The sequence below is a fragment of the Plecotus auritus genome (genome assembly GCF_963455305.1).
Source record: "Plecotus auritus genome assembly, chromosome: 7".
Lineage (NCBI taxonomy): Eukaryota > Metazoa > Chordata > Mammalia > Chiroptera > Vespertilionidae > Plecotus > Plecotus auritus.
The window spans coordinates 168,428,074-168,455,916 of NC_137774.1; the positions used below are offsets into that span (position 1 = coordinate 168,428,074).

A 27,843-nucleotide genomic window follows, 5' to 3' on the forward strand; every position below is an offset into this window, starting at 1 on the left:
GAGAATGGGTTGTGGGTATTTCAGAGACTTCCAAGTCTCATTTCTGAGCAGGGCTACTGATGACATTTTCATTTATGAAGATTCCCTCTATTGTGAATAATTACAGATTTGTGTGCCAACAGTTGTCCTGAACAGTCCCAATCAGTGAAGCTGCTGGAAAAATCCTAGATTTTGCAATACCCTGGGTTTAACCCGCTAAGCACTGCTCATGTGACTGAACACAACAATTTACAAAATTTTTAAAAAGGGTAAAATAATAGGAACAGCAAAATAGGAACCCCTTGACTGAGAAAAAAACCTCACAAACTAGAACTCGCAAGTTTATTCCCCTGCATTTTGACTTTTGGGAGAAAGAGATATATGACATGAATATATTTCAGTAGGAATCTAAAAATATGTTACATATTATTTTATAACTCTAAAATAATAAACATTCATTATAGAAAATGCAGGAAATGAAATCAAATGAAAAATAAGATAATTTAAACACCCAGGTTTACTTGCCAGAGGTAACCATTATTAACATTTTGATGTATCCTATCTAATGAAAGAGAAACATGCAAATTGACTGCACCTCCACTACACCCACCAGCCAATCAGGAGTGAGTATGCAAATTAACCCAACCAAGATGGCTGTTAATTTGCATATCTAGGCGCATAGCGAAGACTGAAGACAGAGTAGAAGGAAGCCAAGCACTGCAGAAGGGAGCAAAGCTGCGGAGAAGCAAGCAAGTGGGGTGGCGGAGAAGGGAGGGAAGCAAGCGGGGTTGGGGAGAAGGGAGGGAAGCAGGTAGGGCAGTGGAGAAGGGAGGGAAACAGGCGGGGCGGGGGAGAAGGGAAGGAAGCAAGCGGGGCAGGGGAGAAGGGAGGGAAGCAAGAGGGGCCGGGGAGAAGGGAGGGTAGCAGACCACCGCAGGAAGCCCTATTGCAGGAATCTTCCTGCAACGGGCCTCTAGTCCTATATAATAAAAGGCTAATATGCAAATTGTCCTAATGGTGGACCCACTGGTTGCCATGATGTGCACTGACCACCAGGGGGCAGATGCTCAATGCAGGAGCTGCCCTCTGGTGGTCAGTGCGCTCCCACAGGGGGAGCACCGCTCAGCCAGAAGCCAGGCTCACAGCTAGCAAGTGCATCAGCTGTGGCGGGAGCCTCTCCTGCCTCTGCAGCAGAACTAAGGATGTCCGACTGCAGGCCGAGGCCTGGTCCCCATGGGGAGTGGGCCTAAGCCATCAGTTGGACATCCCCTGAGGGCTTCTGGACTGCAAGAGGGTGCAGGCTGGGCTGAGGGACCCCCGTTCTTGAGTGCATGAATTTTGTGCACCGGGCCTCTAGTATACCATAAATCTCTTATGTAACACACACATACATACACACAAGTTCATATAGTTTACATAAGGAAAGAACACAGAACTTTTAGTGAGGAGATGAGAGTTTTACTTCCAGATATTTTAACTAGTTGTGTGGCCCTAGACAAGTTAATTAAGTTTCCTGTCTCAACTCAGAGAGGAGCATAACTCTTTCAGCTACATCCTAATAAAATAGACAATAAACTTTATGTGAAAACACTTGGCTGAAGTTAGTGAAGAAATACAAGTTAATTTCCCTGTGTAAGGTGTTATCATATTAATTTTGTCTTAACATTTATTTATTTATTTATTTATTTATTTATTTATTTTTTTATAAGTTAGCTATTTTCTTTTTTTTTTTTAATATATTTTATTGATTTTTTACAGAGAGGAAGGAAGAGTGATAGATAGTCAGAAACATCGATGAGAGAGAAACATCGATCAGCTGCCTCTTGCACACCTCCCACTGGGGATGTGCCCGCAACCAAGTTACATGCCCTTGACCGGAATCGAACCTGGGACCTTTCAGTCCGCAGGCTGACGCTCTTCCACTGAGCCAAACCGGTTTTGGCTAATTTTGTCTTAACATTTAGTTGTAATTTAAAATATGTAAACTTTTAGATGACATACTTTTAGGACTACAAAATTCAGCAGTCATATAAGGTGAATTAAAACATTAAAGCTCATAGCTACAAGAAATTTTTGAATCTATGTCATCACTTATAATTAGCACTTATAAAAAGACAGGTAAGATATGCTGAAAATATCCTTACTTACTGTGGTCTAGGGGTTTTTTGCCACAGCAATGAATTATCTGCCACCAGCCACTGCTTACGGTCCTCAGAGATTCCAGCAGTTCATAGACTGTCAGATCTGGCAGCCTGCGCCTGTGTCAGTCATTCATCCCACGGGACAGATTGAGCTTTTCGTGCTTGTTGCCTGTGATTCCATCTAACTTCTCCAACATGTGCTCTTCAAAGATGAGAGGAGAAGTAGAAACTCCAGTTCCCCCACATGCATCCAAACCATAAAAAAAAAAAAATTAGATTATTTTCTACATGACATTTAGCCATGCATCACCAACTTTCCCTTCAAGATTACTTGTCCCTACATACGTTGACTTGGTAAGATCAGCGATTCCTTCTGAAACTCTTTCTTCTTGCCACACTCAGTAGTGAGGCGGGCGGGGCACTTGGCAGATGAAGAACTTTTTTTTTTTTTTTTTTTTTTTTTTTTTTTTTTTTTTAGCAGGCAGTGAGTTTATTGCGTTAGAAAAAACATCAAAGAAAACCAGCAAACACCTCCGTACTAAACACAGTTATTAGTTTGACTTCAAGGGCAAAAAGAAATCTCAAAGGTACAAGCTTTATTTCTGGGAGGGTGGCGGCCTCATCCCACCTCCTTCCGTCCCTTTAAACCAGCGGACTGCTATGGAGGGGTCCACTGTGCACCACAATCACACACATGGCTCACTTGTCACTCTGGTCACCCGTGCACGCCCGTGTGGAGCTAGCTGGGCACAATGGACATGCTCCTGAGGTGCTGGGAGACAGAGAAATGTGAGGGGGGGCCGAGTCTGAGCCTGGGCTTCCGAAGTCAGTGCCAGTAGGACGTGGGTCAGGGAGGGAGAGCTTGCTTTCCTGCAGGGCTCTGATCCTTCTGTCTCTCCTTAGGGCACAGGCATTGGCACAAATGGCTGCTGGGCATGGAGGGGACTTTCAATGGAGCAAGTGACTCAAAGTCTCTTAGGGGAGCCATTTTCCAGGATAGCCCTGGGTCTGGAGGTGACTGTGGAAGGAGAAACCAGTTAGGCCTGGAGATGGGGAGGAGAGAGAAGAGGAGGAGCTGTGATGCCCAGCACCCTCTGGCTGGAGCTGTGTGTGGAGAGGTTTGAGGAAGAGCCTGGTAGAGAGGGAGGGTGGGCCCAGGCAGCTGGGAAAGGAGACACCCAGGCGGGAAGGAACCAACGTGCTGCCTTCCTGGGAGAAAGCCATTCCCTGTGGTCCATTCTGCCAGTCGGTGGACATTAAGGGTCCCTGCCAGTTTCTGCTCTAATGTATCACTGCCATGCATTCTGGCAAATCAGTGGGTCTTGAGAAGAATTAAACGCTCATTCGTTTGGCCTCCCATCGTAAAAGTTCCAAAATGTCACTTGACATCACAGCTGGTCAGGTCACAGGCAAACACTAAGGCAGACTAACATCTTTTCCTTGAGCTGAGACCCTGATGCCAACTGCTCTGTGGATGGCACAGCCAGGGAGGGGCCAGAGGGGAGCAGCAGCTTTTTGGAAAAGAAAGGCACCTGCTGCAGGCCAGACCCCAGGAAAGACAACATAATTCAAGACTAAGAAGTGGCAGGAGGAGGGGCAAGAGGGGCAATGCCAGAGCTGGGCCTCGGGTATCGGGCAGCCGAGTCCTCTCTCCACCCTGGCTTCCCCAAAAGCTAACTTAAGAGGAGGCACAAGTGAAGAAAGGGAATCTGAAAGCCTCTCAGGATAAGAAACTTCCAGACTGTTCCCTGCCTATAAGCTCTCAGCAGCAGCTCATAGGAAAATAGCCATGCATCCCGTACCATGCTCCTTAAAGTCAAAATGACGACGGAAACATGTGTCTTCACAACACATTCAGGATAATGTACAAATTCCTATCAGAAACAACTAAATTTCTTGCCACCTTGACTCTGCATTAATATTCTTTCTACATTTCCTGGAGCAGGGAATCATTCCCCTTGGTCCCAGCTGAATACTGCACATTGGTCTGGGTGGGGCGGGGACGGTGACTGTAATAACCTACATTGTTACTTACAGACAGGGGCCTGGGGCTCTGCCTCTCCAGCTGGACCCTCTGTCTCCCTCTGACCTGTCGTTAATTACGACAGGTCAGCTATGCTGAGGGAGAGCAGCCTGTAGGCAGCAAGGTTCTCCAAAATTGATGTCTGAGGACTGGCAATCAGTCTAGGAGGAAGGAGGAATGGCTTTATCCTGTTTTCTCTGCCTGACACTTACTGTCGCTCTCCCTCGATCCTGAGGCTTCTGGCGGCTCCACCTCTGGCCCCATGGCCTGCTTGGGGTAGAGGAGGGAAGGTGACACAGCTGTGGCTAAAGAGTTCACTTAGGTTGGGTGAGCCATCCTGACACTGGTTCCACGTGCACCAACTCCTTTGGTTCGTTTAACACTAGAGAGGAACTGCTTCCAGGTCATGGCTGTTGTAAAACTCACCTGGGTCCCCACAGGAGGTGGCAACCTGGGTAGAGCATGGGTGTTTTCTGGAAAGAGGTTCTAGGTTGGGGCTCCCCCAAACTGTGCTTTCTGCTTAAACAAACCCCCTCCTTTCCTCGAGCGTGGAGGGCGCTTAGGAAGCAGCGTCAAGTGAACGCACAGACAAGACAGCCTTAATAAATTAGTATAATACTATTCAAAGGGATGGCATTTTGTTCTGTTTCTTAGCAGCATTGTCCTACATGCAGCCTGATGATCTCCTTCCCTGGGAAATTTAAAAAGCTGTCCCCTGGTTGTTAGCTCTGATGTAAAATTATAAAATAGAAATCTGGTCGGGTTTGTTTTGTTTAAAAAGGAAAAGCCCTGGGAGGCAGGGCGGTCCCATGCAGTCCTGTTAGCTCTGACCGTTGGGTCGGCCCATGGTGCTCCCTCCAGGCGGCTGGATCTGGATGGAGTCCAGGAGGGGCCGCAGGGCCTGTCCGAAGGGGGTTGAGAGAACTTCAGAGGGAAGGTCAGTGATGTAAGAAGGGATCTTTCTCCCAGTCAGGAACTGTGCCACTTCATTGCTGAAGGTGTTACAGTTGTGTTCAAAGAGGTTGTAGGCCTCACCTCGGAACTGAGACTCCCCCAGGGAGGACAGGTACTCCAGAAAGATTTCTTCTGTGACTTCTGTGCTCCCCACATCAACCACAGAGTCTGGGGGCCCAAGCAATGTCCCTCCCGGGGGACAGCTGGAGATCCCACCACTGCCGAAGAAGAACTCATCCTTGTGTACAACTATGGAGGTGTGCCAGATGCCTTCCAGTTGTTTCCCCAGCATGATGGGGCTGAGCCGCCGGGCTAGGCCCTTGGACAGGTCGTACACGTAGAGCTTCACCGGATAGAGATTCGACGGCTCCATCGGGACCCGTGGCGGCCGCGGCCACGAAGCCCCTCTGGCACCCAGCAGCGGCTTGGACCTTCCCGTACCCACCGGGGTGGGGAGCGGAAGGAGCGCGGGGGGGACCAAGCCCGGGCCCGGCCTGAAGGGCGGGGAATAGGCGGTCCTGCTCTGCTCCCAGCCCCACGCTGCTCGCGCTCCCCGCCCGCCACCGGCAACGACTACTGTGAGGTGACAGAGCCGGGACGAGCGGGGTCCGCGCGGGGCAGATGAAGAACTTACCGTGGTAAATTAAACATAAATGAAGATGACTGCTTCATGGAAGTAGAACAGCCCTGAGTTTACAGCATGGGCTCCGGAGCTAGCGTGCATGTGTTTGCACCCTGGCGCTAACATCTAGTAATTCTCTGACTTCAGTCAACTTAATTATGTGTGCCTCAGTTTCCATATCAGTCAACTGGGAATAATAGAATTGTAGGATTTGCCTCATTAGATTGTTGTAAGGATTGAAATAAGTCCATGTATATGAAGTGCTTAGAACGGTGTCTGGCACATGGCAAGTGCTTGATGTTAGGTAGAAGTGCTACTAGCCATTATGAAAAATGTCATCTATTGGATGGCATTAGAAAGTTGTGTAGATTCAGTGGTGTGCTGGAGCCACTCACATAGTCTTACGAGAGCTGATTGCGCAATCATTTCTCAACTTTGTGTTCAGGGAGGAAACACCGATAGCTTAAAATCAGCCACTTTGGGAGTATTTACACTGTGGAAATTGGCAAATGTTACAAATCTGGACACAGCCCCCCTCCTGGAGAACTGGTTGTTAAACATGAACTAGCGCACCACAGGTTATGTTTATTAGAAAAAGAGCCTTTTATCTTTAGCAGGTAATTCTTGGGACCCATATTATAAAATGACCAATTCTCGATTTTCTCCACACTGTGACTAGGATCAGAAGCTTTCCTCCATCAAGCAGTGTTATTATAGCTTACATTGGTCGTGGGCTACTGGACTCGTCAGAAGGTCTGTGTTTTTGTTCTGGCTTCATCACTTACCAGTTAAATAACTCTTGGAGAATCTCTTAGGTTTTCTGAGCTTTGATTTTTCTCTCCTGCAAAATGTTAAAAGTAATGTCTAGCTTGCCTGTAACACAGATTTGTTATGTTTAAAAAAATAGATATGAAAGTGCTTTAATAAAATCAAAATCCTATGTGAATCATTTTCAAAATATGGTACCACCTAAAGGAGAGCTAACAATAAGAATCGTTCCACTTTGGATTTTTGACTGCAGTTCTATTGGGAAAGGCAAAGTGCATACAATTTCCTGACAAATTATGTTATGCTTACGGAAAATGCTGATAACATCTCTTAATGCTCACCGAGCAATCATGTAGACTTTCTTTTTAAATCAATAGAAAATTGCTTTTCTATATATCCCTACAAAGACTGCTTCCTGGGACTACTGTGCAAAAATCCATTAGGTTTGAAGTTTTGTCCGGGTGATTTTATTTTTTAAAACTCAGCAGACAGCAGTAAGGACCATATTATTTTTGTTCAGGTGAAACAGATACATATTCTGTAGCTTCACAGCAAATTTCCTCCACATCATGAAGAGCGAGTAAGCATGTCTCAGTGTCGTAGCCTCTTGAGTTCAGAATGTACGGTGCACTGATAGAGACTGAGTTTGCTTTGCCTTTTATTTTATTTGTTACTAGAGGCCCAGTGCCTGAAATTTGTGTTACGATAGGCCTTCACAGCCCTGGCTGCCAGCTTTGCAGCCCTGCCATCCCCCTCCCCCCCGCACCTGCCTTGGCCTGGCATTGCCCATGTTTGCTGCCACACACCCCCAGTTCCCCAGATCCGCGGAGCCTCCCGATCGATTGTCCTGCAGAGGGTGGCCTGGGCCTCCCTCTTTGGGGCGATCGCGGAGCACCCCCCCGCATTGATCGCCCCATTGGCCGATGGCCTGGGCCTCCCTCTGCGGGGCGATCATAGGGTGATGGCAGGGCCCCCCAGCCAATCGCATGGCACCCTCCTTGGCTGGCCTGGTGCCAGTGCGTGTCATAGGGTAGTCATCCGGATGGTCATTTTGCTGTTTGGCCGTTTGGTCCATTTGCATATTACGCTTTTATTATGATAGATAACTAAAAAATTTCCCTTACAGCTGACACAATATTATATTAGTTTCACTATGTGTACAACATAGTGATTAGACATTTATATAACTTATGAAGTGATCAACCTGATAAGTCTAGTACCCACCTGGCACTATATACATTACAATATTATCTATATATATACAAGTCTAAGGGACTGTTCGAGCACTAGCTGTGATGCTTACTGACCACTAGGGGGCCAATGTTCAATGCATAGGCACGGGAACATGGAACAGACTGATGAATGAAGGAGGAAAGGGGAAGGGCAAGAAGAGATTAACCACAGATCTTGTATGCATACTAGAGGCCTGGAGCATGGATTCATGCACCGGTGGGGTCCCTCAGCCTGACGTGCGGGGATCGGGCTGAAACCAGCAGTCTGACATCCCCCAAGGGGTCCCAGATTGTGAGAGTGCACAGGCCAGGCCAAGGGACCCCACCGGTGCATGAATCCATGCACTGGGCCTCTAGTTAACTATATTCCCTATACTGTACATTACATCCCTGTACATCTTAATTCCTTCACCTTCTTCGCCCAGTCCTCCAACTGCCCTCCCATGTGGTAAGCATCAATTTGTTCTCTGTTCCTGTAAGTTTGTTTCTGTTTTGTTTTTTTAGATTTCAAATATAAGTGAAATCAGGTGGTACTTGTCTTTGTCTGACTTATTTCGCTTAGCATAACACCCTCTGGGTCCATTCATGTCAGATATAGAAAGATTTCATTCTTTTTTATGGATCAGTAATATTCCATTGTATATACATATGTACCACATCTTCTTTACCCATTCATCTATCAGTGGATACTTGGGTTGCTTCCATAGCTTGGCTATTGTAAATGATGCTGCAAAGAACATAGGGGGTACATCCATCTTTTTGAATTTGTGTTTTGAATTTCTTTGCTAAATAACCAGAAGAAATTCTGGTTCATAAGGCAGTTCTGTTTTTAATTTTTTGAGGTAGTTCCATACTGCTTTCCAAAGTGGTCGCACCAATTTGGATTCCCATCAATAGTGCACAAGGGTTCCCTTGTCTCCACATCCTTGCCAACACTTGTTATTTGTTGATTTATTGATGACAGACATTCTGACAGGTGTGAGGTGATATCTCAGTGTGCTTTTATGTTTCCGTGATGATTAGTGAAGTTGAGCATCTTTTCATATGTCTGTTGGCCATTTATATGTCATCTTTGGAGAAATGTTTATTTGGGTTCTCTGCCTATTTTTTTAAAGAAATTGGTTTCTTTTTGTGTGTTAAGTTGTATCAGTTCCTTATATATTTTGGATATTAATCCTTTATTAGATGTACCATTGGCCAATATCTTCTCCCCTTCAGTGGGTTGTCTTTTCGTTTTGCTGATGGTTTCCTTCGCTGTGCAAAAACTTTTTAGTTTGATGTAGTCCAGTTTGTTTTCATTTTGTTTCCTTTTGCTTTTCATTTTTGAGGAACTTGTATTGTGAAAGTTAAGTTTAATGGTATCACATAAGATACTGTGTTCAGATTCACATTCACCTGAAATTTATTGTAACTTTATTTTGTGCCAGGCCTACTGGTCTAATTAGAGTAGCTTTTCCCAAGTGTGAATAGATATAATAGTGGGTACTCCTTTACGGTATTTTTCATTGTTAAGTAAATGGGGAAAATAATATTAAGTTTAAGCAGGTGTTTTTCTTTTCTTCTTCTTTTTTAACTGTAGAAGCTTTAAAGTGTCAGCAGGCACTCTGGCTCTCCCAGAGGGAAGTGTAGTATGGGGTGTTTTCCAAACTTAGCCAATCACAGAATCCCTCATTCAAGAACATTTCAGGGAACAGGTATGTCCCAGAATCCATGTTAGCAGACTCATTCCAGGCATTGTTGGGTGAGCTAACATCAGAGTGAATGGTTCAGAGGAGGGACTGATCCCGTAAGGTTGGCGGGAATCAGGGGGGCTTCATGAAGGAGACCTCTGAGCTGCGCCATGAAAGATGAGGTGAATGTCAACAGGCAGGACAGGTAAGCAGGAGCTGGTGGGGGTGGGGCATGAGAGAGGACAGAGATGGGAGGGCACACACTTTGTTCAAGGAGCGGCCATGTCTCCTGCTGTATCCACAGGGGGATCTCCTTAAGTTCAAGTAAACATCTCCCAGACGACCACAGACCACAGATGGCCCCAGTCTACTCAGGAGGATGCAGGACAGGAAGGAGGTGGCACAGGGCAGCACCAGGCTTTCTGCTCTACAGCTGTAGTCATGGCAACAGTCCACGCAGGTTGTTTGTACAGCTGTCCCGTGTTTTCTTTCCCCTCCACCCCGCCTGACAGCTCTGGTGCAAAGAAGGAGTTCTATTGGGCACGAAAGGAGTCCCCCCAGGCTTAATAAGTTCTGTGTCTCATTGGAGCCAACAGCTTTTTTTTTTTTTTAAATTTCTTTATTGATTAAGGTATTACATATGTGTCCTTATTCCCCCATTATCCCCCACCTCCCATTCATGCCCCCACCCCCGTTGTCTGTGTCCATTGATTAGGCTTACATGCATGCATATAAGTCCTTTGGTTGATCTCTCCCCCTTACCCCCACCCTACCCTACCTTCCCTGAGGTTTGATGTTCTGATTGATGTTTCTCTGTCTCTGGATCTATTTTTGTTCCTCAGTTTATGTTGTTCATTATATTCCACAAATGAGTGAGATCATGTGATATTTATCTTTCTCTGCCTGGCTTATTTGACTTAGCATAATACTCTCCATCTCCATCCATGTTGTTGCAAATGGTAAGAACTCCTTCTTTTTTACCACAGCGTAGTATTCCATTGTGTAGATGTACCATAGTTTTTTAATCCACTCATCTGCTGATGGGCATTTAGGCTGTTTCCAAATCTTAGCTATGGTGAATTGTGCTGCTATGAACATGGGGGTGCATATATCCTTTCTGATTGGTGTTTCTAGTTTCTTGGGATATATTCCTAGAAGTGGGATCACTGGGTCAAATGGGAGTTCCATTTTTAGTTTTTTGAGGAAACTCCATACTGTTCTCCACAGGGAGCCAACAGCTCTTGTTGCAACCCCACAGGCATTGCTTCTAGGGTCCCCATAGGGGACATGTTCAATTACAAGTCACCATACTCAAGTCCCAACTATGGCATATCTCCAGGTATTAGGAGCTTCTCCCCATCCCGATGTCATTTACCAGTCAGAGATCATTTTAAACACGAGCAATTTTGCCTACGTAACATAGTTGACATAATACTCTTCTTTGATGTCCACAGGAGCAGAGCTTGAATGTTAAGCAAAGTTCAAGTTCCTTTTCAGAAGCTGTGCCCTTTACACTCCGCTCTGAAACAGGAAGCCTGCAAAGGCGATGGGGCACATTATATGGGAACGTGAGCTTGGATTTAAGTAACATCTAGTGACATGAAAAGACACTTAGTATTTTGGTGTAAAACTAGGTCCATAAGTAAATATTGCAACATACAAACAGATTTCAGTGTTTGTGTGTCGAGAAGTTTAAACGCAGGAACACCTGTGTAACCCTCTTCAACGTGACATGAACCTTCTGGAATAGAAAGGATGGTGCCTTTTCGGTCCATGGAAGGGACGGGCCTTTCTTTCCCTTCACTCCTGACTCCCCAGAGCCCCCAGGTATGTTTATTTCCAAACATGCAGTGGCAGAAGAGACATTTTCTGAATGAGAAAGCAGGACACGGAGGCTCAAGAGGCAGCGGTTAGAGAAAGTTCTTTCTGTATTGAATGCAAACACTCTGGGATTGTGAAAAGTCATGGCAGCTTGCACCCCACTTGCTGAAGCAATGACTGATCGTTCCTCGGCCTTCTCAGAGCCATCCCAGACTCCAGCCCCCAGGACACGGCCTGCACGAGGCTGTGGCTTAGCAGGAAGCGCCTGGTGCCTCCCGGGGGGAGCCAGCCTCCTGCCTCCACTGCTCTCAGGCTCCCTCCGGCCTGACTTCTGTCTGCTTCCCCTGGTGACAGGTAGTTGATGTGTGACTGGTCTGGGAGAGCGGATTTCATTCTGCGGGCAGCAGGCTCAAGCCCCACTCTCTGCTCACACTCACACGCATCATGCAAACCGTAATGACCCACACAGGGCTCCCGCGGGCCAGCACGTTTGAGTCGGGTTCCTGTTCCCTCACGGAGACAGAGGCCAGGAGCGGCCGCCTCTGCAGCGATGTATCCAGCACAGAACAAAAATCCCCACGCCCGTTGCCAATGAGTTTTACTTTTTATTGTCTTAAAATATGTTTTTGTTGATTTCAGAGAAAGGGTGAGGGGGAGAGAGAAATAAAAACATCAATGATGAAAATCATCCATTGGCTGCCTCCTGCACAGTCCCTATTGGGCACTGAGCCCTGACCGGGAACTGAACCCTGACCTCCAAGTTCATAGGTTGGTGCTAACCACAGAACGGCACCATCCTGGCGCCCATGTGTTTAAACCAGGGGTGGGCAAACTTTTTGACTCGAGGGCCACAATGGGTTCTTAAACTGGACCGGAGGGCCGGAACAAAAGCATGGATGGAGTGTTTGTGTGAACTAATATAAATTCAAAGTAAAGGAGCGGAGGGGAGAGCAAGAGAACCCTCCGCTCTTTCGGCTCCGCGGGCCGGATAGAACAGCCAAACGGGCCGGATCTGGCCCGCGGGCTGTAGTTTGCCCACGGCTGGTTTAAACCAACCATGCTCAGAGCCCCTTGCAGTGAGAACTCGCAGTGTGCAGCCTGGGTAAGGACACTTTTCATGTGGGGTCGACAAGAGAAGCATACCATCATGAATCCAAGAAAATAAATTTATTCAACTTTGAAGGGAAAAAATCCACAGACATAAAGAAAGTTAAATATAAACTGCAGGACACAACTAGTCATACTAGTGAATAATGGCTTGTGTGGCCAGCAAAGTACCAAAACGACATTCTGAGACTGATTGAGGTATTTAGCTATTTTTGGCGATAGAAATGTTGTCAGCCTATTGTGAAATAGTAAGATAGTTTTCCCAAACACACAGTTTTAAGTTGAATTAGGTTCTACGTCCATGAAATTTATATGAAACTAAATTATGTAGCTCTTATTGAAAACCATAGCAGCAAGGTAGCAGAAAATCTATGAAACATCTATTACAAAGTAACATGTTGAACTTTAAACACTCAATTCCAGCTTTTCACTGTCCTTGCGAGAAAGAGGGAATTTAAAATTACCAACCATTAGGCTATTTCCTAAAAAGGTCTGAGCTAAATGGCAAATACTACTGAAGTTAAAGCTAACTTTAAAGTTTTATTCACCTTTTAAAAAAATACTTAAAAGTGAGAAGTATTCTTCATTGAGATAAGATCCTTCTCTTTTTTTTATAAACGTTTTGGGGAGCCATCCCAGTGCTCCTAAGAATGATGTTTAGGCTACTAAGGGATTGAAAAATAATTCATAAATTACTCAGGCCCCTTGTTCTTCTTCAGACGCCCTGCTATGAGGCCAATCATTGCACTCAGAGGGGAAATAAAAATGATGAAACTTCTTTTACTATTCTAAATAAATCCCATACGAGGTTTGGTGAGGAAGGCGGTTTCTGCGATTGGCTTGAATAAGCTGGGAGTTACCTGTGGGATTTAAAATCTTGTTTGTCGTTCACATAAATAATGAGTATGTGTCTGGCTATCGTCTGTGAAACACACACCTATTTCTCACACTTCTGATCCCATGATGCGGTGAGTTTCATTTTGACCTGCTTCGACTTACAAAGTGCTTCCTGTACCTATTCCCTTCGTAGGTAACCGGGGAAGAAAACCCAGCTGTGCCTGAGGGCAGCCCGCTGCCCAGATTCTAGGGTTTTCTTCCTCCTCCTCAGTGTGAACCAGCCATAAGTCCTACTTCTACTACGGAGTGCTCTGACACGAACCGAAATTTGGGTAAGGAAGGGGTTTCTGTTTGTTTTGTTTGGTTCACGATAAGGTGGCCTGTGCAAACATTTTCAAGTTTCCTACATGAACAAATATTTGTTTAAAAATTCAGCTAAGACCAGCATGTTCCAATGATGTGGGTAACTACAATCATTGTAGAAGTGTTTAAGGAGTTTGGGGAGGTATCAAAAGGGCTTTGTAAAAAACCGACTTGTTGATTTGTTTTCATTAGGTGCACGGACCAAAGCATTAGGTCAGCTTCAGACTGTAGCTGCTACATTCTTCAGATGGGTCCCCGTGAACTTCAGGACACAGAGGGCAGTGTCGTAAAAAACAGCCATGCTTGAAGTATAAATTATTAAAAATATCTTTATCAGTTTTATGTCAAAATAATATTTCCATATCCAAACTATTTTTTTTTATTCTCTTACTTATAATGTTAGCTCCCAATCATGTAAAAAAGTAGCCTGTGCTTTAATTCGCATTCGAGTTTCCCGAACTGCAAAAGCCACCTGATTTTTCACTTTTTCAAAAAAAAAAAAAAAAAAAAGCATGATTTACTTGACATCAACGACACAGCCATTCGAAGCTCGGCATCACAAAATGAACACCCACAATAACAAGACGGTCACTGCCACGAAACAGTCTTGGGGACGAATCTTGAAAGTATTTACAATTCACAAGGGGAATATCTATCTGATTAAGTGTTTTTCTCCTTCTTTTTTTAGTATCTTGTTTCAACATTTCAGGAAAAGGCATTGAGAATCCACACTCCCCCTCCCCCCGCCCCCCACTGCCCCAGAAGGTTTAAACATGGTTTTGGTTTAAGCATTCATGCCCAGCCCTCTCTTGGCCATTAAATTCTTAGCTCTGGGGAAATCAAAGACTGGCTACGGCATGATGTTGTTCAGCTGGTCTGTGCTCACATAGCCACACACCGAGAGGAACTCCTTGTCGGGCCGGGGCAAGGCAGTGGCGTTGAGGACCAGGCCCTGCGGAGACTGGACTATGTGGATGGAGGTATAGTCAGGGACGGGCATCGCTGAACCTGGGGCCGGTCCCGCTGTCCCAGACCTCCGGGCAGTAGTGGTAAGGCTTTCCGTGGTGATGTAAATGTCTTCCTGGTTAAAGCTTGGCTCTCCACGTGCTGCCACCTCCACGTGAGGGGCCACAGGGATGCACTTTTTGGCGTCTGCCTCGCAGAAGTAGGCGCTGTCCGTGATGAAGTTTGCTGGGCAGGAGACCACCTCTGGGTGCGCGTCGCACTGGGTTATCCCTGCCTTATTCTTCTGGCCTGGGGAAAGGACCACACTCCCTGCCGGTGTGATGTCGCTCACCTGGGCGTAAAAGTCAATGTTTGCCAGTGGACTCGGACTGTGGAGCGGAACATGGGCAGCGTGGTGAGCTGACTCGGTTTCACCGATAAGAAGTGGTCTTGCTTTGCTTTCCTCTGCTAGGAGAACACCAGGCTCCTGAGCCGCAGGGGGAGCATCCCTACAAGGTGGGTTGTTTTGATTCTTCATGTCAAGGCACAAGAGATCTGCTTCCCCTTTTAACCTCTGTGGCTGAGCAACCTCTGAGGTAGCGTCACCCACGTCACTGGCATGGAAATCAGCCTCCAGAATGTCAGGGTCGTAACAGCTGGTACGGCCAGAGTCATCATCCTTCGCCCCCAGGATGTTAAGTAATTTCTGATGGTCATGGCTGAGGAGTCTGTCTGTGTCTGACCCTTCAGTCTTTTCATCAGGGTCGTCAATATCTAGCTCAATGAATTCAACCCAAGAGTCATCATTGTAGAATTCAGGCTTGTAGTTGTCATGGATGGCTAAGATTGTGTTCACCTCTTCTAATTTTCCTTCCTAGGAAATAGAAAGAAAACAAAGATCTATGAAAAGAAACTCACAGTGGTTAAGTGAGTTAACAAATAACATTAAGAGAATAATTATGGCTATAATAAAGGCATTAGTAACAGAACCACATAATAAAAATACATACTAATGAAGAACTTTTAAACATACAAGACATAATTTTAGAAGATGTAATATTAAAAAATTTTTTTCTTCACAAGAGGTACAAAAAATGGAATGTGTTACATGTAGCTTGCAAAAGCTCTCAACACAAGACAATGTTTTACAGATATTCAATTAGTGTTATCTATAACTTAGATAATTTATTACTTACCTTGAAGAGATCTGGATCAATTCCTTTAATCTTTGGAACAGGAACTGGGGGCAGAATCAGCATCTTAATCCTTGAAGACAATTAAAATTTTGGTGTGATATATCTTAAAAGTTGTACATTCTCTTATTTCAAAAGATAGAAATAAAACAGTGGCAGTGCTATTACTTATTTCAAATATCCTACTCCTTCATAGTGGAACATGAGAAAGAGCATGAAAATATTAAGCAGTAAACAAGGAGGAAAAACTATAGAAGAAAAAAAGAATAAAACAATAACAACAAAAAGCCCCTATCTGAAGTCAATTTAAATAAAACATGGCTTTCCTGTCATCTTTTTTTTTTTTCTTAATGCCTTTTATTGACAGCCAGCATTAGTATTTGGGAGTGAGAAATTTGATTCCATCTAAAGCCAATTTCCATTTCAGTTATAAGAAAGGTAATGTTAAAGCACTTCACACCAGTAATTTGCAGAGAAAAGGCAGGCAGGGACAGAGCGAGGGAGGGAGACAGGGAGAGAGGCAGAGGGGGAGAGAGGGAGGGAGGGAGGAAGGAAGGAAGGAGGGAAGGAAGGAAGGGAGGGATCGCCAATCCACATGGGGCCAAATTAGTGTAGACTCATATCAATTATGAGATTATATAAGATGACCTCATTAACCACAGTGTCACTGCAGGGCTCATTTAAGTTGGGACGGACTACATTTGAACTATTTCTAACTAATCTGTATTGATTTACATACACGATTCTATGAAGCAGTTAAAGTTTCTGTTTCAAATATTTAAATTATTTTTTTACCAAGATTCATTCCAATATCTATGCTGCCTGTTTTGTGCCTTATTGTATCATTGGCACTTAGGACTATTCTTGGCACATAGGTGATGCTCAACAAACATTTCTTAAGTAAATTTGAATAAATCATTTATCTCTTTTGTTACTAGTGTAACTAGTTTTTTGTTTTTTTTTTTAAATCCTTACCCTAAGATATCTTTCCATTGCTTTTTTAGAGAGAGGGAAAGACAGAGAAAAATATTGATGTGAGAGAAACACATCGATTGGTTGCCTCCTGACCAGGGCCCGGGCCAGGGAGGAGCCTGCAACCGAGGTAACGTGTCCTTGACTGGAATCGAACCCAGGACCCTTTGGTCCTCAGGCCAATGTTCTATCCACTGAGTCGAACCGTCTAGGGCTAGAGTTTGTTTTAAAATCAACACTGTAGCTCTAGAATAAAGCTCGGAGATTAAAAATTCCAACCAACTCATTTTATTCTTTTTTTAAAAAACCTAAGTGTCAGAGATTTTACCACTGGGCAGGAATGGCAACCTGACTTTGGTTATCAGCTGATATTCCACTCAATGTGAATGGACAGCTTAGTCTATTTAACAGGGAGCTCCTTTTCTGAATATTTCCATTGCTTTTTTTTTTTTTTTTAACCCCTAACTGAAGGGATAAACCAAATTCCATTTTATTAGTTGTTTTGACTAGCCTCCAGTAGGGTTACTCAGTGGGGCAAGTATTAAAGCAAACTGTTACTGATGAATACAAGATAAAGAAACAATATAAATTATTAATGATAACTACCATGTTTTGAATGCCTCTGAAAAGCAGGTTCTGATGGTACATCTTGCACTAAACTATGGGTCGGCAAGTTAGGGCCTGTGGGTGAACCTAGTCTGCTTTCTGTTTTCTTGATAGTTTTTAAAAAAAATCACATTAATTGGGATGATGTTGGTTAATAGGGTCACAAAGTTTCAGTGTAGATTTCTGTTATGAGATCTGCATATTGCACTGTGTGCCCCCATCCAAAGTTAAATCATCTTCCATCGCCATATACCCTCTGTTTTTATAAATAAAGTTTTATTGGAACACAGTCATATTCATCAGTTTTCATACTGTCTATGGCTGCATTGGCTATGACAGAGACTGCATGACCTGTAGAGGCTGGACCCTCAGCATTCGGCCCTTTATAAAACTGAACATTTCATGCAGTCCTTACAACTACCAGGGAGGGAGGTGGCATTCTGTGGAGAGACTCAGGGGTTTAGGGCAGGGGTTCAAGTCATGCACTAATATTTGGCACAGCTGGGCTCAAATCTCAATCACCCGACAGAACCCGGCCTTTGCCCCTGTGGTGCCGCTCTTGTTCGGTTCTGCATCTTTAAATGGATGTTTCCAATGTTTGAAACATACAGAAACGTACCATAACACTAATCAGAGGAAGCAAAGAGCCCCAAATGTCTAGCACTTGATTTTTATGCGTGTCTCCCTTTTGTGAAGAGGCTGACACGTTGAAGCACGTGTTGGCAGTTAGCTTTCTAGGAGCTACGGTTGACCTGATGCCAGGGTGCCCAATCCTGTGGCCCAGGATGTCACAGAATGTCCTGCCTGTGAATGAAACAAGACAGTGGGAATGCCACAGGGAGAGATGGGCATGGCGACAAACCAGAGAATGCGTGCCATTCCCAAATGGGACAGCTGGGCCCTGCTTCAGCCTACATTGCCAGAGGGTCCCATCAACCCAGTTTCTCTAGATCTTGTAGTTTTTAAAGACAACCTGGAAACATGAATGTCTATGTGAAAATTCCATATTTTTGTAAAACACCCCGTAGGAAAATCTTTACTTCAAAATCAAAACATCAAATAACAAAACATGGGTTGGCAGGTTGATCTCGGCTTTCTGTTTGCCCTGCTGTTTCATGCTGATTCCGTTATTTCTTTCCTGATTAGTAACAGCTCCAAGGCTGGGGGCGAGTCGTATGGCGGGAACCACAGAGTCTGCAACAGAGACGACCTTGGCATGAAACCATGTGACTTTGCTATCCTCTTATTGAAATCCAAGGTACAGGTCAAGTTTTGCGAGCGTGGACTCAATTATCTGGACTTAAAAAAAGAAGTAGATTCAAAACTTCAAGCAAAGACACGGAGGACCTGAAGCGCCTCCCAGCCTAAGGCTCTGGGAAGGCTCACAGGGCACCTCAGTCTAATTACTGTTTTAATTGCTAGAACTACATGTTCTTTCCACATCTGCTGACAAATGGGGTCTACCATTTCCTACTTTCATTAAATCATGGAAATTTAGATGACGATAAGGACTTTATGAGCAAATCAAAGAAAACATGTAATTCTTTTCTGCAAAGAACTTACTTTAGCACAGGAAATCTGGAAGTACAAAACCATTTCTAAAACTGTTACAATTTGATGGTTTTGACCAAACTTTATAGTTAAGAACTTCATCATTCATAGAAAACACTCTTCTGACAGAGGTTAATATACTTTCTTTGAAATCCTATTTTATTAAAAAATATTTTTATTGGTTTCAGAGAGGAAGGGAGAGGGAAAGATAGAAACATCAATGAGAGAGAATAATTGATTGGCTGCCTCCTACACGCCCCCTAATGGGGATCGAGCCAGAAACCCAGCATGTGCCCTTGACCAGAATGGAACCCGGGACCCTTCAGTCCGCAGGCCGACACTCTATCCACTGAGCCAAACCTGTTAGGGCTGAAATCCTATTTTTGGAGAGTGTTATTTTTTTTCTTTGAATTATTATTAGCTAATATACTTAAATTACCTAACATTTATTTAGCTTTCACAATGACTCAACATTGACAGCTAATGTCAAGAGGAAATTACTTTATATACATCAGGGTTTTATTGGCTGCAGTTCCATATAAACTAGCCTTTCAACTGTACAGATCAATGAATTAAAATTAATCAACAAAATAATTTGACTCCTTTGTTGTTGGTATTACTTAAATATATAAATTACTTAAAGGTCTAAAAATGTATTTAGCCCAGCTGGTGTGACTCAGTGGTTGAGCAATGACCTATGAACCAGGAGGTCACGGTTTGATTCCCAGTCAGGGCACATGCCCGTGTTGTGGGCTCGATCCCCAGTGTTGGGTGTGCAGCGGGCAGCCAATCAATGATCTTCTCACTACGGATGTTTCTATCTCTCTCTCCCTCGCCCTTCCTCTTTGAAATCAATAAGATATATTTTAAGAAAGGTATTTATTCTTTTACTATTTTCCCCCAAAGAAGTAACAGTTGTGTTTGTAAAATGGACATGTTGCTAGGAAGTGAGGTGCAAAATGAACGTCTGCAGTGAGAATTTTCCTTCCCCATCGGCCGACACTGTAAAGCTGGAGATGCCACTCTCCAACAGGAATGCTTTCAGATTCCCCTGGAGACGTGGCAGGCTCACTCTAGAACTCCAGATGCTGAGCATTCTTCCTGCGACTCCCGTTCTTTTTGGATGCTGACAAATGCGATCCATACAACTTCAAACATCAAATTAGAAAGTTTTACATATCTTCACACAGACTGCATTTTGATTTGTAGATGCCTCTTGGCTTGTCCTGGGGAACTTGTCTGCTGTTCTGGGTGGGGTGACTGACCATCTCGGTTTGTCTGGAACTCAGGGATTTCTTGGGACACTGGACTTCTAGTGCTAAGAATAGGCAAGTCCCAGGCAAACTGGGAGTGTTGGTGACCCTAGTTCTAGGGGAAAGGGCTAGATTAACTCATGGGACTCTAAAAATATTTATATTAGTTCACACAAGCACTCCATCCATGCTTTTGTTCCGGCCCTCCGGTCCAGTTAAAGAACCCATTGTGGCCCTCGAGTCAAAAAGTTTGCCCACCCCTGCCCTAGCCTCTCCGTGTCCTACACAACACCCCAGAGAGAAGGCCAACCTGCGACCCTCTCTGACGCACACATCGAAGTGGTAAATATATAACTGGAGGTGACATTTTCTTGGGTTAATTACAATTTTCACTGACGATTTGCAAAAGAAAACACACCAAATAACGAATGGAAAAACGCATGGAAATCCAAACAAGTGGGAGAAACATGGAGGCAGACTATATGTCACACTTACCTCTGCTGCTTAGAAAACATGAATAAAAATATCACCGTCAGCCCAAACATTCCAAAGATAATAATTAAGAACCATGGAAACCGGAAATCTGAAACACAGGAGAACAATCTCTCACTCACAGGATTACCAAGAGCTGAGGTTGACATTGCACTTTGTTTTTTCACATAAACATATTCCCTAATTTGTATTCGTTAGTAGTCAGTGATTTCACTGATAACCACTGAAAACAGAACACAGCAATTTAGAATAGAGGTCTGTTCTGTTCCAAGAACACGTCTTGAAATCCTCTCACATTAAAAAAAAAAATCAAAATAAACAGCACACAGCTAAGCACAGTCCACGTTATAAGGAAAGACTGCTGTTATGTGTCTCCTATGTTCAGGGGTGTTACTGGAGGCTTCAGCTCTAGCAAACAGCTGCTGAGCAACACGGGACTTTACCTCAATACCATCTACTTGGTTCCTTTTTTATCAAGGTGTGGTGAGAGTTTTTATCCTCCAGACTGAGAAGCTATCAGAAAGATGGGGACAGTTTTTATTTATTTATTTTATTTTTAATATTTTTATTGATTTCACAGAGGAAGGGAGGGGGAGAGAGAAACATCAATGATGAGAGAGACTCACGGATGGGCTGCCTCCTGCATATACCCTCCTGGGGATTGAGCCCGCAACACGGACATGTGCCCTGATCGAGAATTGAACTGTGACCTCCTAGTTCATAGGTTGATGCTCAACCACTGAGCCACACTGGCTGGGCAGAGTTTTTATGTTTGAACCACAAAGGAAACTTTTTAGACTTGCACAGTTTACCATTTCACAGCTTCAAAAACTCCTTGGACAGGAGATCACTACGGGGGCTCCCTCCTTCAGATTTTCATAAACTCTGTAGCAGATTTCGGGAAATCGGTTTGTACAATTTCTATTTTATTCCTTCAAAACAAATGCTTGCCGCTGGTGCCCAGCCTTCTTACCGCACTGGCGGAGGTTCACCGCGTTTTAATTAAAAAGGGAAGGTGGTACTTACTTTAACGTCGCCTTATTACAAGGAGGCCTTTATCCTGTAATATGCATTCCTTATTTTAATGTCCTTGTTCACTTATTAAAATCACCCAGGGAGATATTATGGGCGCTATGGAGAACCAGTGGGAAAGAGAACACTTGTGTCTGGGGGCATTTTTAGTTTTATCTCAATGACCTGTTCAGGAATATAACATATCACACAAAGCTGGTGCTTTGTTTTCTTCTTCTTCTTCTTCTTTTTTTTTTTAACATGGAAGAAGAAGTCAGTTAAAATAATCTATGTTAAGCGAATGAAATGCCATCACAATAAGCTTAAAGGGCGTGTGGCAAGTGTGTTTTATAAACCAGAATTTCATATCAAATGGTTTGAAACAGCAAGCCTGTTAAATAGAGCTTAGGGGAAAAAAATGGAGTTACAGACATTTTGACTCAAGTGTTATTTAGTAACATGGATTCTACGTGTACGGTAAATGCGGAAATACACATTTCATTTCTCTATGTGATTGCTCTTGAACAAACCTCAGCTTTTCCCATGACCCGTAAACCTCGTCCTTAATGGAGATGAGCTACAGTCCATTTTCATTCGGGAGTGATAACATTTTATACACTTAATATCAAGCAGCCTTCTTGATTTCTATATGCCAACACTTGAATTCTCTTATTATGAATTTATAGGCTTCATGTCTTTAAACTTTCATTATCTTTGTATTTCTCTTGTACGTGATCTCCAGATGTTCCAGGCCATTCTCAGGCATAACTGGCCACTTCTCTTTAAGACTTCTCCAGGTAAAAGCCACACCCGAACTTTCTAACATCAAACAGCACCTGCCTTTGACTACCTGCGCTGACTCAGTATTCAGCTTCCTCTTAGATGCCACGTTGTGCATCTACCTTAGAGATGCAGAATTTCTCATTATGTATTTGAAAACTATTTTTTTTTCTGATTACAAATGCAAACAACTCACTGTAGCAAATTTTAGAATTACAGAATCACCTGAAATTCTGATATCTAGAGATAACCCTCATTAACACCTTCCCCTCTATAACTTGCACCTATCCCACGACTTTTCCTGAATTAAAGGATTCAAACACTAAATTGTCCTGCTTTTTAATGGGCTATACCTGCTCTAGAGAGTGAGCTTGAGGTCAACCCGACATTAGCTGCTAATGTATCTTGATTTGGACAACATCCTAACACAGTTCAGGGAATGCATCGCTATATATCGACGAAAGCCATGGTGGCTGCCACTTTAATCTTTCATTTTTACCTTCTTCACATGGCACTGGGCTCATCTGAGGAAGTGTTACATAGAGCACCTCACTGAACTCGCCGTACTTTTCTGAGTTTCGTTGTCTGCATCTTACGCGCACTTCATACTCTTTATCTAGTCTCAGTGAGTACACTGGAACGGATGTTGACAACACAGGGTCCATCTTTCAAGAAAAAACATAACACTTATTGGTTAGACAGTCAACACGCTGCAAGGTTCGTCTATATTCATCTGTGAAGTAGGTAATACTTTGAAAATGCACTGGGTGGTTGCTATTTAAAGAAAGATCAAGGCAAATAACTTACAAAGAATCATTTGTTCTATGGACAACAGGCCTCAAACTTATCTTACCTAATAAAAGAGAAACATGCAAATTAACCATCACTCCGCTATGCCACAGCCAATCACAGTGAGTATGCAAATTAACCCAACAAAGATGGAGGTTAATTTGCATACACAGGCGTAGTGCTGTGTGAAGCCTGCTATGAGGGGAAGCGGGGCGGCGGAGGGAGCTACTGGAGTGGTGCTCCAGACAGAAGTGAGGACTTGCCGGCTCTGGGCGGCCCAGGAGCGGGGACTTGCCGGCTCCTGGTAGGAGCGGGGACATGCCGGCTCCAGGTGGCCAGGGCGTGGGGACTTGCTGGCTCCCAGTGAGAGCGGGGACTTGCTGGCTCCAGGCGGCCCGGGAGCGGGGACGTGCCGGCTCCCGGGCGGCTGGGGTGGGGAGTGGGGACTTGCTGGGTCCCGGATGGCTGGGAGCAAAGCCAGGGGCCTATTCTTGCACGAATATCATGCAACAGGCCTCTAGTTTTGGTATAAACCCAGAGATTTGATACTTATGTAGAATAGGCTGTCACATATCCTAAGATCAAAGCATAATAAAATTATTATGAAAAATGACAGAACTATAAAGAAGACTACAGGTATGTTTGCCTACCCTTTGTGATATCATAGTTTTGTTTAAAAATGTAAGAACAGAAAAACAAATCATAGTCATCCTTTGGAAATTCTGGGTAGTCATGCATATGATCAAAGAATTGGAAAGGGTCTTGGAAAATTATAGTTTTCTTAATTGAACTTTTTTTCTTTTTTGTTAATCCTCACCCAAGGATATTTTCCCATTGATTTTAGAGAGAGTTGGAGAGAGGAGGAGAGACACAGAGAGAGAGAGATACATCAATGTGAGAGAGACACATCATTGATTGGTTGCCTCCTGTATGCTCCCCAACCAGGGCCAGGGATGGAGCCTGCAACCAAAGTACATGCCCTTGACTGGAATCGAACCCAGGACCCTTCAATCAACAGGCCAATGCTCTATCCATTGAGCCAAACTGGCTAGGGCTTAATTGAACCTTCAAATAATTCTAGTAAAAGCAATTACATACAGAATCAGCATGTTCTATTCAAAATCTGCAAAGAAAAGTCACAGGAGTGCTTGGTAATTAATACCAGGGTCGGAGAAACCAAGATGGCAGCATAGGTAAACACCTGAACTGCTGCCTCGCACAACAACTTCAAAACTACAACTAAAAGACAAAACAGACATCATCCAGAACCACAGGAAGGCTGGCTGAGTGGAAATTCTACAACTAGAAGGAAAAAGAAAAGCACACTGAGACTCAGAGGAGCTGCAGAAGTAAAGGCAGAGGTACGGAGGCACGCGCTCGTGGAGAGGGCTGGCAACTGAGTACGCGGCTGGCTTTTTCAATCCGCAGGGAGACACAAGCTCCCAATTGCTCTGAACTCCAGTTCCAGGCAAGACTCTGGGGACCCAGACTCATATGGGGAGAAACTGGACTGTCTGGCAGTGGGCGGAACTTGAGGGCGGCTTTCTCTCAGAGGTGCTTGCAGTGATTACCAAGGGACACTGAGACCCAGGGGCCTCTTAGGGCAGGGCTGATAGGAAGCCATTGCTGTTTGCTCCACCCTGAGACTCCGCCCCACCCCAGCTGAGCACAGAGGCTTTTGCATATGAATGGCCTGGTCCTTTGAAATCTAAACTTACCTAACAAACTGCAGTGGAGTCAGTGAGACCCAGAACATCCAAAAGAAGGCCCAAGGCCCTGCAGCAGCTTGCATTGCTTCACAGCTGGGCCTCATCTGGGCACCTCCAAAACCCAAACATAGAAGAGGAATCTGCAGATCTCTCCATAGCTTCTGCTGGGTGGCCTCAGGCAGAGGCTAAATTAGCACCTCCTTGGAGATCCAAGAGCCAGTGTACCCAGGGGTCAGAGTGGGACCATCCAGATTACAACTCCTCAGATCCATAAGGGACACACTCAGGGGGCAGACTCAGTGAGCACCAAAGCCCCATTGAAGCAAGTCTTCCCTCATAAGGGTGTCTCCAGCACAGAAGTTCTCCCATCATAGACAGCTGATCCTCACAGCCAATTGGCCTGGAGGTCAATTCCTCCCAGGGATACCAACAACAATCAAGGCTTAACTACAAGGCTGTGCACACAATCCACAAAGGGGTGCACCAAGAGTGTCCACCTCAGGTAACTGGGGAGGCTGAGCCACTGGGCCCTATAGGACACCTAGCACACAAAGCCACTCTATCAACACAGGGAAGCAGCCAAAATGCGGAGACAAAGAAACAGGTCACAAATGAAAGAAATGGAGGATATAGAGTTCAAAACCACGGTTATAAGGTTTTTCAAGAATTTTCTAGAAAAGGCCGATAAATTTAGTGAGACCCTCGAGGATATAAAAAAGGACCAACTAGAAATTAAGCATACACTGACTGAAATAAAAAATAATATACAGAGATCCAACAGCAGACTAGAGGATTGCAAGAATCAAGTCAAAGATTTGAAATACAAAGAAGCAAAAAACACCCAACCGGAAAAGCAAAAAGAAAAAAGAATCCAAAAATATGAGGAAGGGGTGGGAACCGGGTGGAGGGGAGCTATGGGGGGAAAAAAGAGGAACAATTGTAATAATCTGAACAATAAAGATTTATTAAAAAAAAAACACAAAAAAATAACAAAAGCAGATCCAGAGACAGGGAAGCATTGATCAGACTGTCAAACCTCAGAGGGAAGGTAGGGGAGGGTGGGGGTAAGGGGGAGAAATCAACTAAAGGACTTGTATGCATGCATATAAGCCTAACCAGTGGACAAAGACAACAGGGGGGTGAGGGCATGAGTGGGGGGGGGCGGGTTGGGAAGGTAATGGGGGGATAAGGACAAATATGTAATACCTCAATCAATAAAGAAATTAAAATGAAAAAACAAAACAAAACCAGGGTCCATAATTCTTAGGGTTAGGATGTTCTTTTTCCTTCCAGAGAAGGGCAGGTGAGACTATTACACGTTTAAAACATGTCACTATCAAAGAAGCAGACCCAGTCAGTGAGGGTGTTCTCCTTTAAGGCAAACATTCAGACCAAGTATTCAGTATGTGCTTTTCGTATATTTCCTGGTAGAACACGCCGTTCCTGTTTATAGAAGGCTAGGAACACTCACCTTTTCAACAGCATAGATCTTTCACATAAATATTCTCCTAATTTGTTTTGCTAAGTCAGAAGCTGGACCTTCAGTTTCTAAAACAAATTCTCCTTTCACCTCAGTTAGTTGCTATTCACAAAGTATCTCTTCTGTGTTCCCCTGTGTACATGGGACGGTAATTTTGCACTGTGTAAAGATGCTTCTCAATGTATGGAATGTTGCATGCCTAAAAGGCTTTTAAAAGGTAGAATTCTGCATATTAAACTTATTATTTTTCTTGAAATATTTTAAAAGCCTATGTTTTCATTCCTAATTTCTCTGCTACTGTCACCAATGTGATTTCTTTACAGATTTTACTAATAACAAAAGCAGACAGGGGCTCTCAGTGATTGGACCCATGTTCCCTCTCCATCCTCTCTCAGCCCTCCACACCCGGCACACCACACTCCCATCTGCTCACATCCCACCTGCTCACACAGCTCCCACTGCCACCTGCCTGCGAGGGAACACCCATTCTTGGCCAAGCCTAAGTGTAAGCATTGCTGAAATTCTAAGGAGTCTTTCCTGGCACTTTCCCTACCACCCTGCCAGATAATACACATCATATATTACTTCTGGAGTTTTCCTGCTCAGATTTCTGTATTAGACTGCAAATTCTCTGGGGGCAAACAATGCCTTCATTATCTTTAGGTATACAGTGGGTGAGCAAGAGATGGCCCATACGCTGTAGATAATTCTATGCCACTCATTAAGTCCTGAAAAACCCCCCATCAATGCTTAACTTGTTTAGCAGGTAAATAGTGTAAGCAACTACATGGTCATTAGTATTACTTTTATATTAAAAATGCATTTAATTACAAAAAAAAGACACAGCAATTCCAAATTCAACATTGCCAAGTGGTAGCATGAATTCCCGATCTAAGCAACAAACACTAGCCTCTTTCCCTTCTACTTACAAACCTCTCCTCTTTTTACCTTAGGACATTTGTGCTCATAACCCATTTGACTGCGAGTTTCTTCCAGAGAGAGGGCGATTCTTATGAATAGGCCCTTGATATTCACGACCACTTTATCTGAGACCCTTGCAAGTGACCAACCTTACAAATACTTTGAATATGTAACTTCACTCATAGAAGGTAAGTAAACATTAACTGACCCCTTGGAACTATCTAATGTGACGTTTAGCAGGGTACAATGAAGAGTGTGATGAGGCCTTGTTGGGAGGCAGCTCTGAGCATCACTGACTGAGTCCCAGGCCCCCATGCACCTAGCTCAGAGCGCACGATGTAAGCTGTCTACTTGTGCTGCGGCTGAGACGTGACTACGTGCCCGGGTCTTTCAGGCTTGAAACTATGATTAGAAAATGAATGAGTTCTAATGTTCTGATGTACATCTCTGTTTTTAGCTTGCCAAGCTTTTTATTCTCAGGATTCTTTGACACTCTTAAAAATTATTGTGAATCGTAAAGATGTGGTTGATTTGGGTTATACTATCATTATTTACCATATTAGAAATGAAAACTGAGAAATTAAAATGTGCTAATTTTAAAATTAAAAAAATAAATTGATTTTA

General features: G+C 44.0%; 2 protein-coding genes across 8 annotated transcripts in view; both read right to left on the reverse strand.

The window, feature by feature from the left end:
- Nucleotides 1–4,531: 4,531 nt before the first annotated feature.
- Nucleotides 4,532–5,707, reverse strand: LOC308253039 (desumoylating isopeptidase 1). Its single transcript, XM_080678057.1, has one exon. It carries the CDS (start codon nt 5,468–5,470, stop codon nt 4,964–4,966), a length of 507 nt encoding a protein of 168 aa, XP_080534183.1. The 5' UTR covers nt 5,471–5,707; the 3' UTR covers nt 4,532–4,963.
- A 6,655-nt stretch (nt 5,708–12,362) lies between these two features.
- GHR (growth hormone receptor) overlaps nt 12,363–27,843 on the reverse strand; it is a 209,665-nt gene continuing 194,184 nt past the window's right edge. For all 7 annotated transcript variants that reach the window (XM_080681980.1, XM_080681979.1, XM_080681981.1 and 4 more), the window contains 4 exons: nt 22,820–22,985; nt 20,533–20,620; nt 15,659–15,728; nt 12,363–15,336 (listed from right to left, as the gene is read on the reverse strand). In XM_080681980.1, the coding sequence (XP_080538106.1) occupies nt 14,368–15,336; nt 15,659–15,728; nt 20,533–20,620; nt 22,820–22,985 (1,293 nt within the window). In that variant the 3' untranslated portion in view covers nt 12,363–14,367. The remainder of the gene's footprint in view (nt 15,337–15,658; nt 15,729–20,532; nt 20,621–22,819; nt 22,986–27,843) is intronic.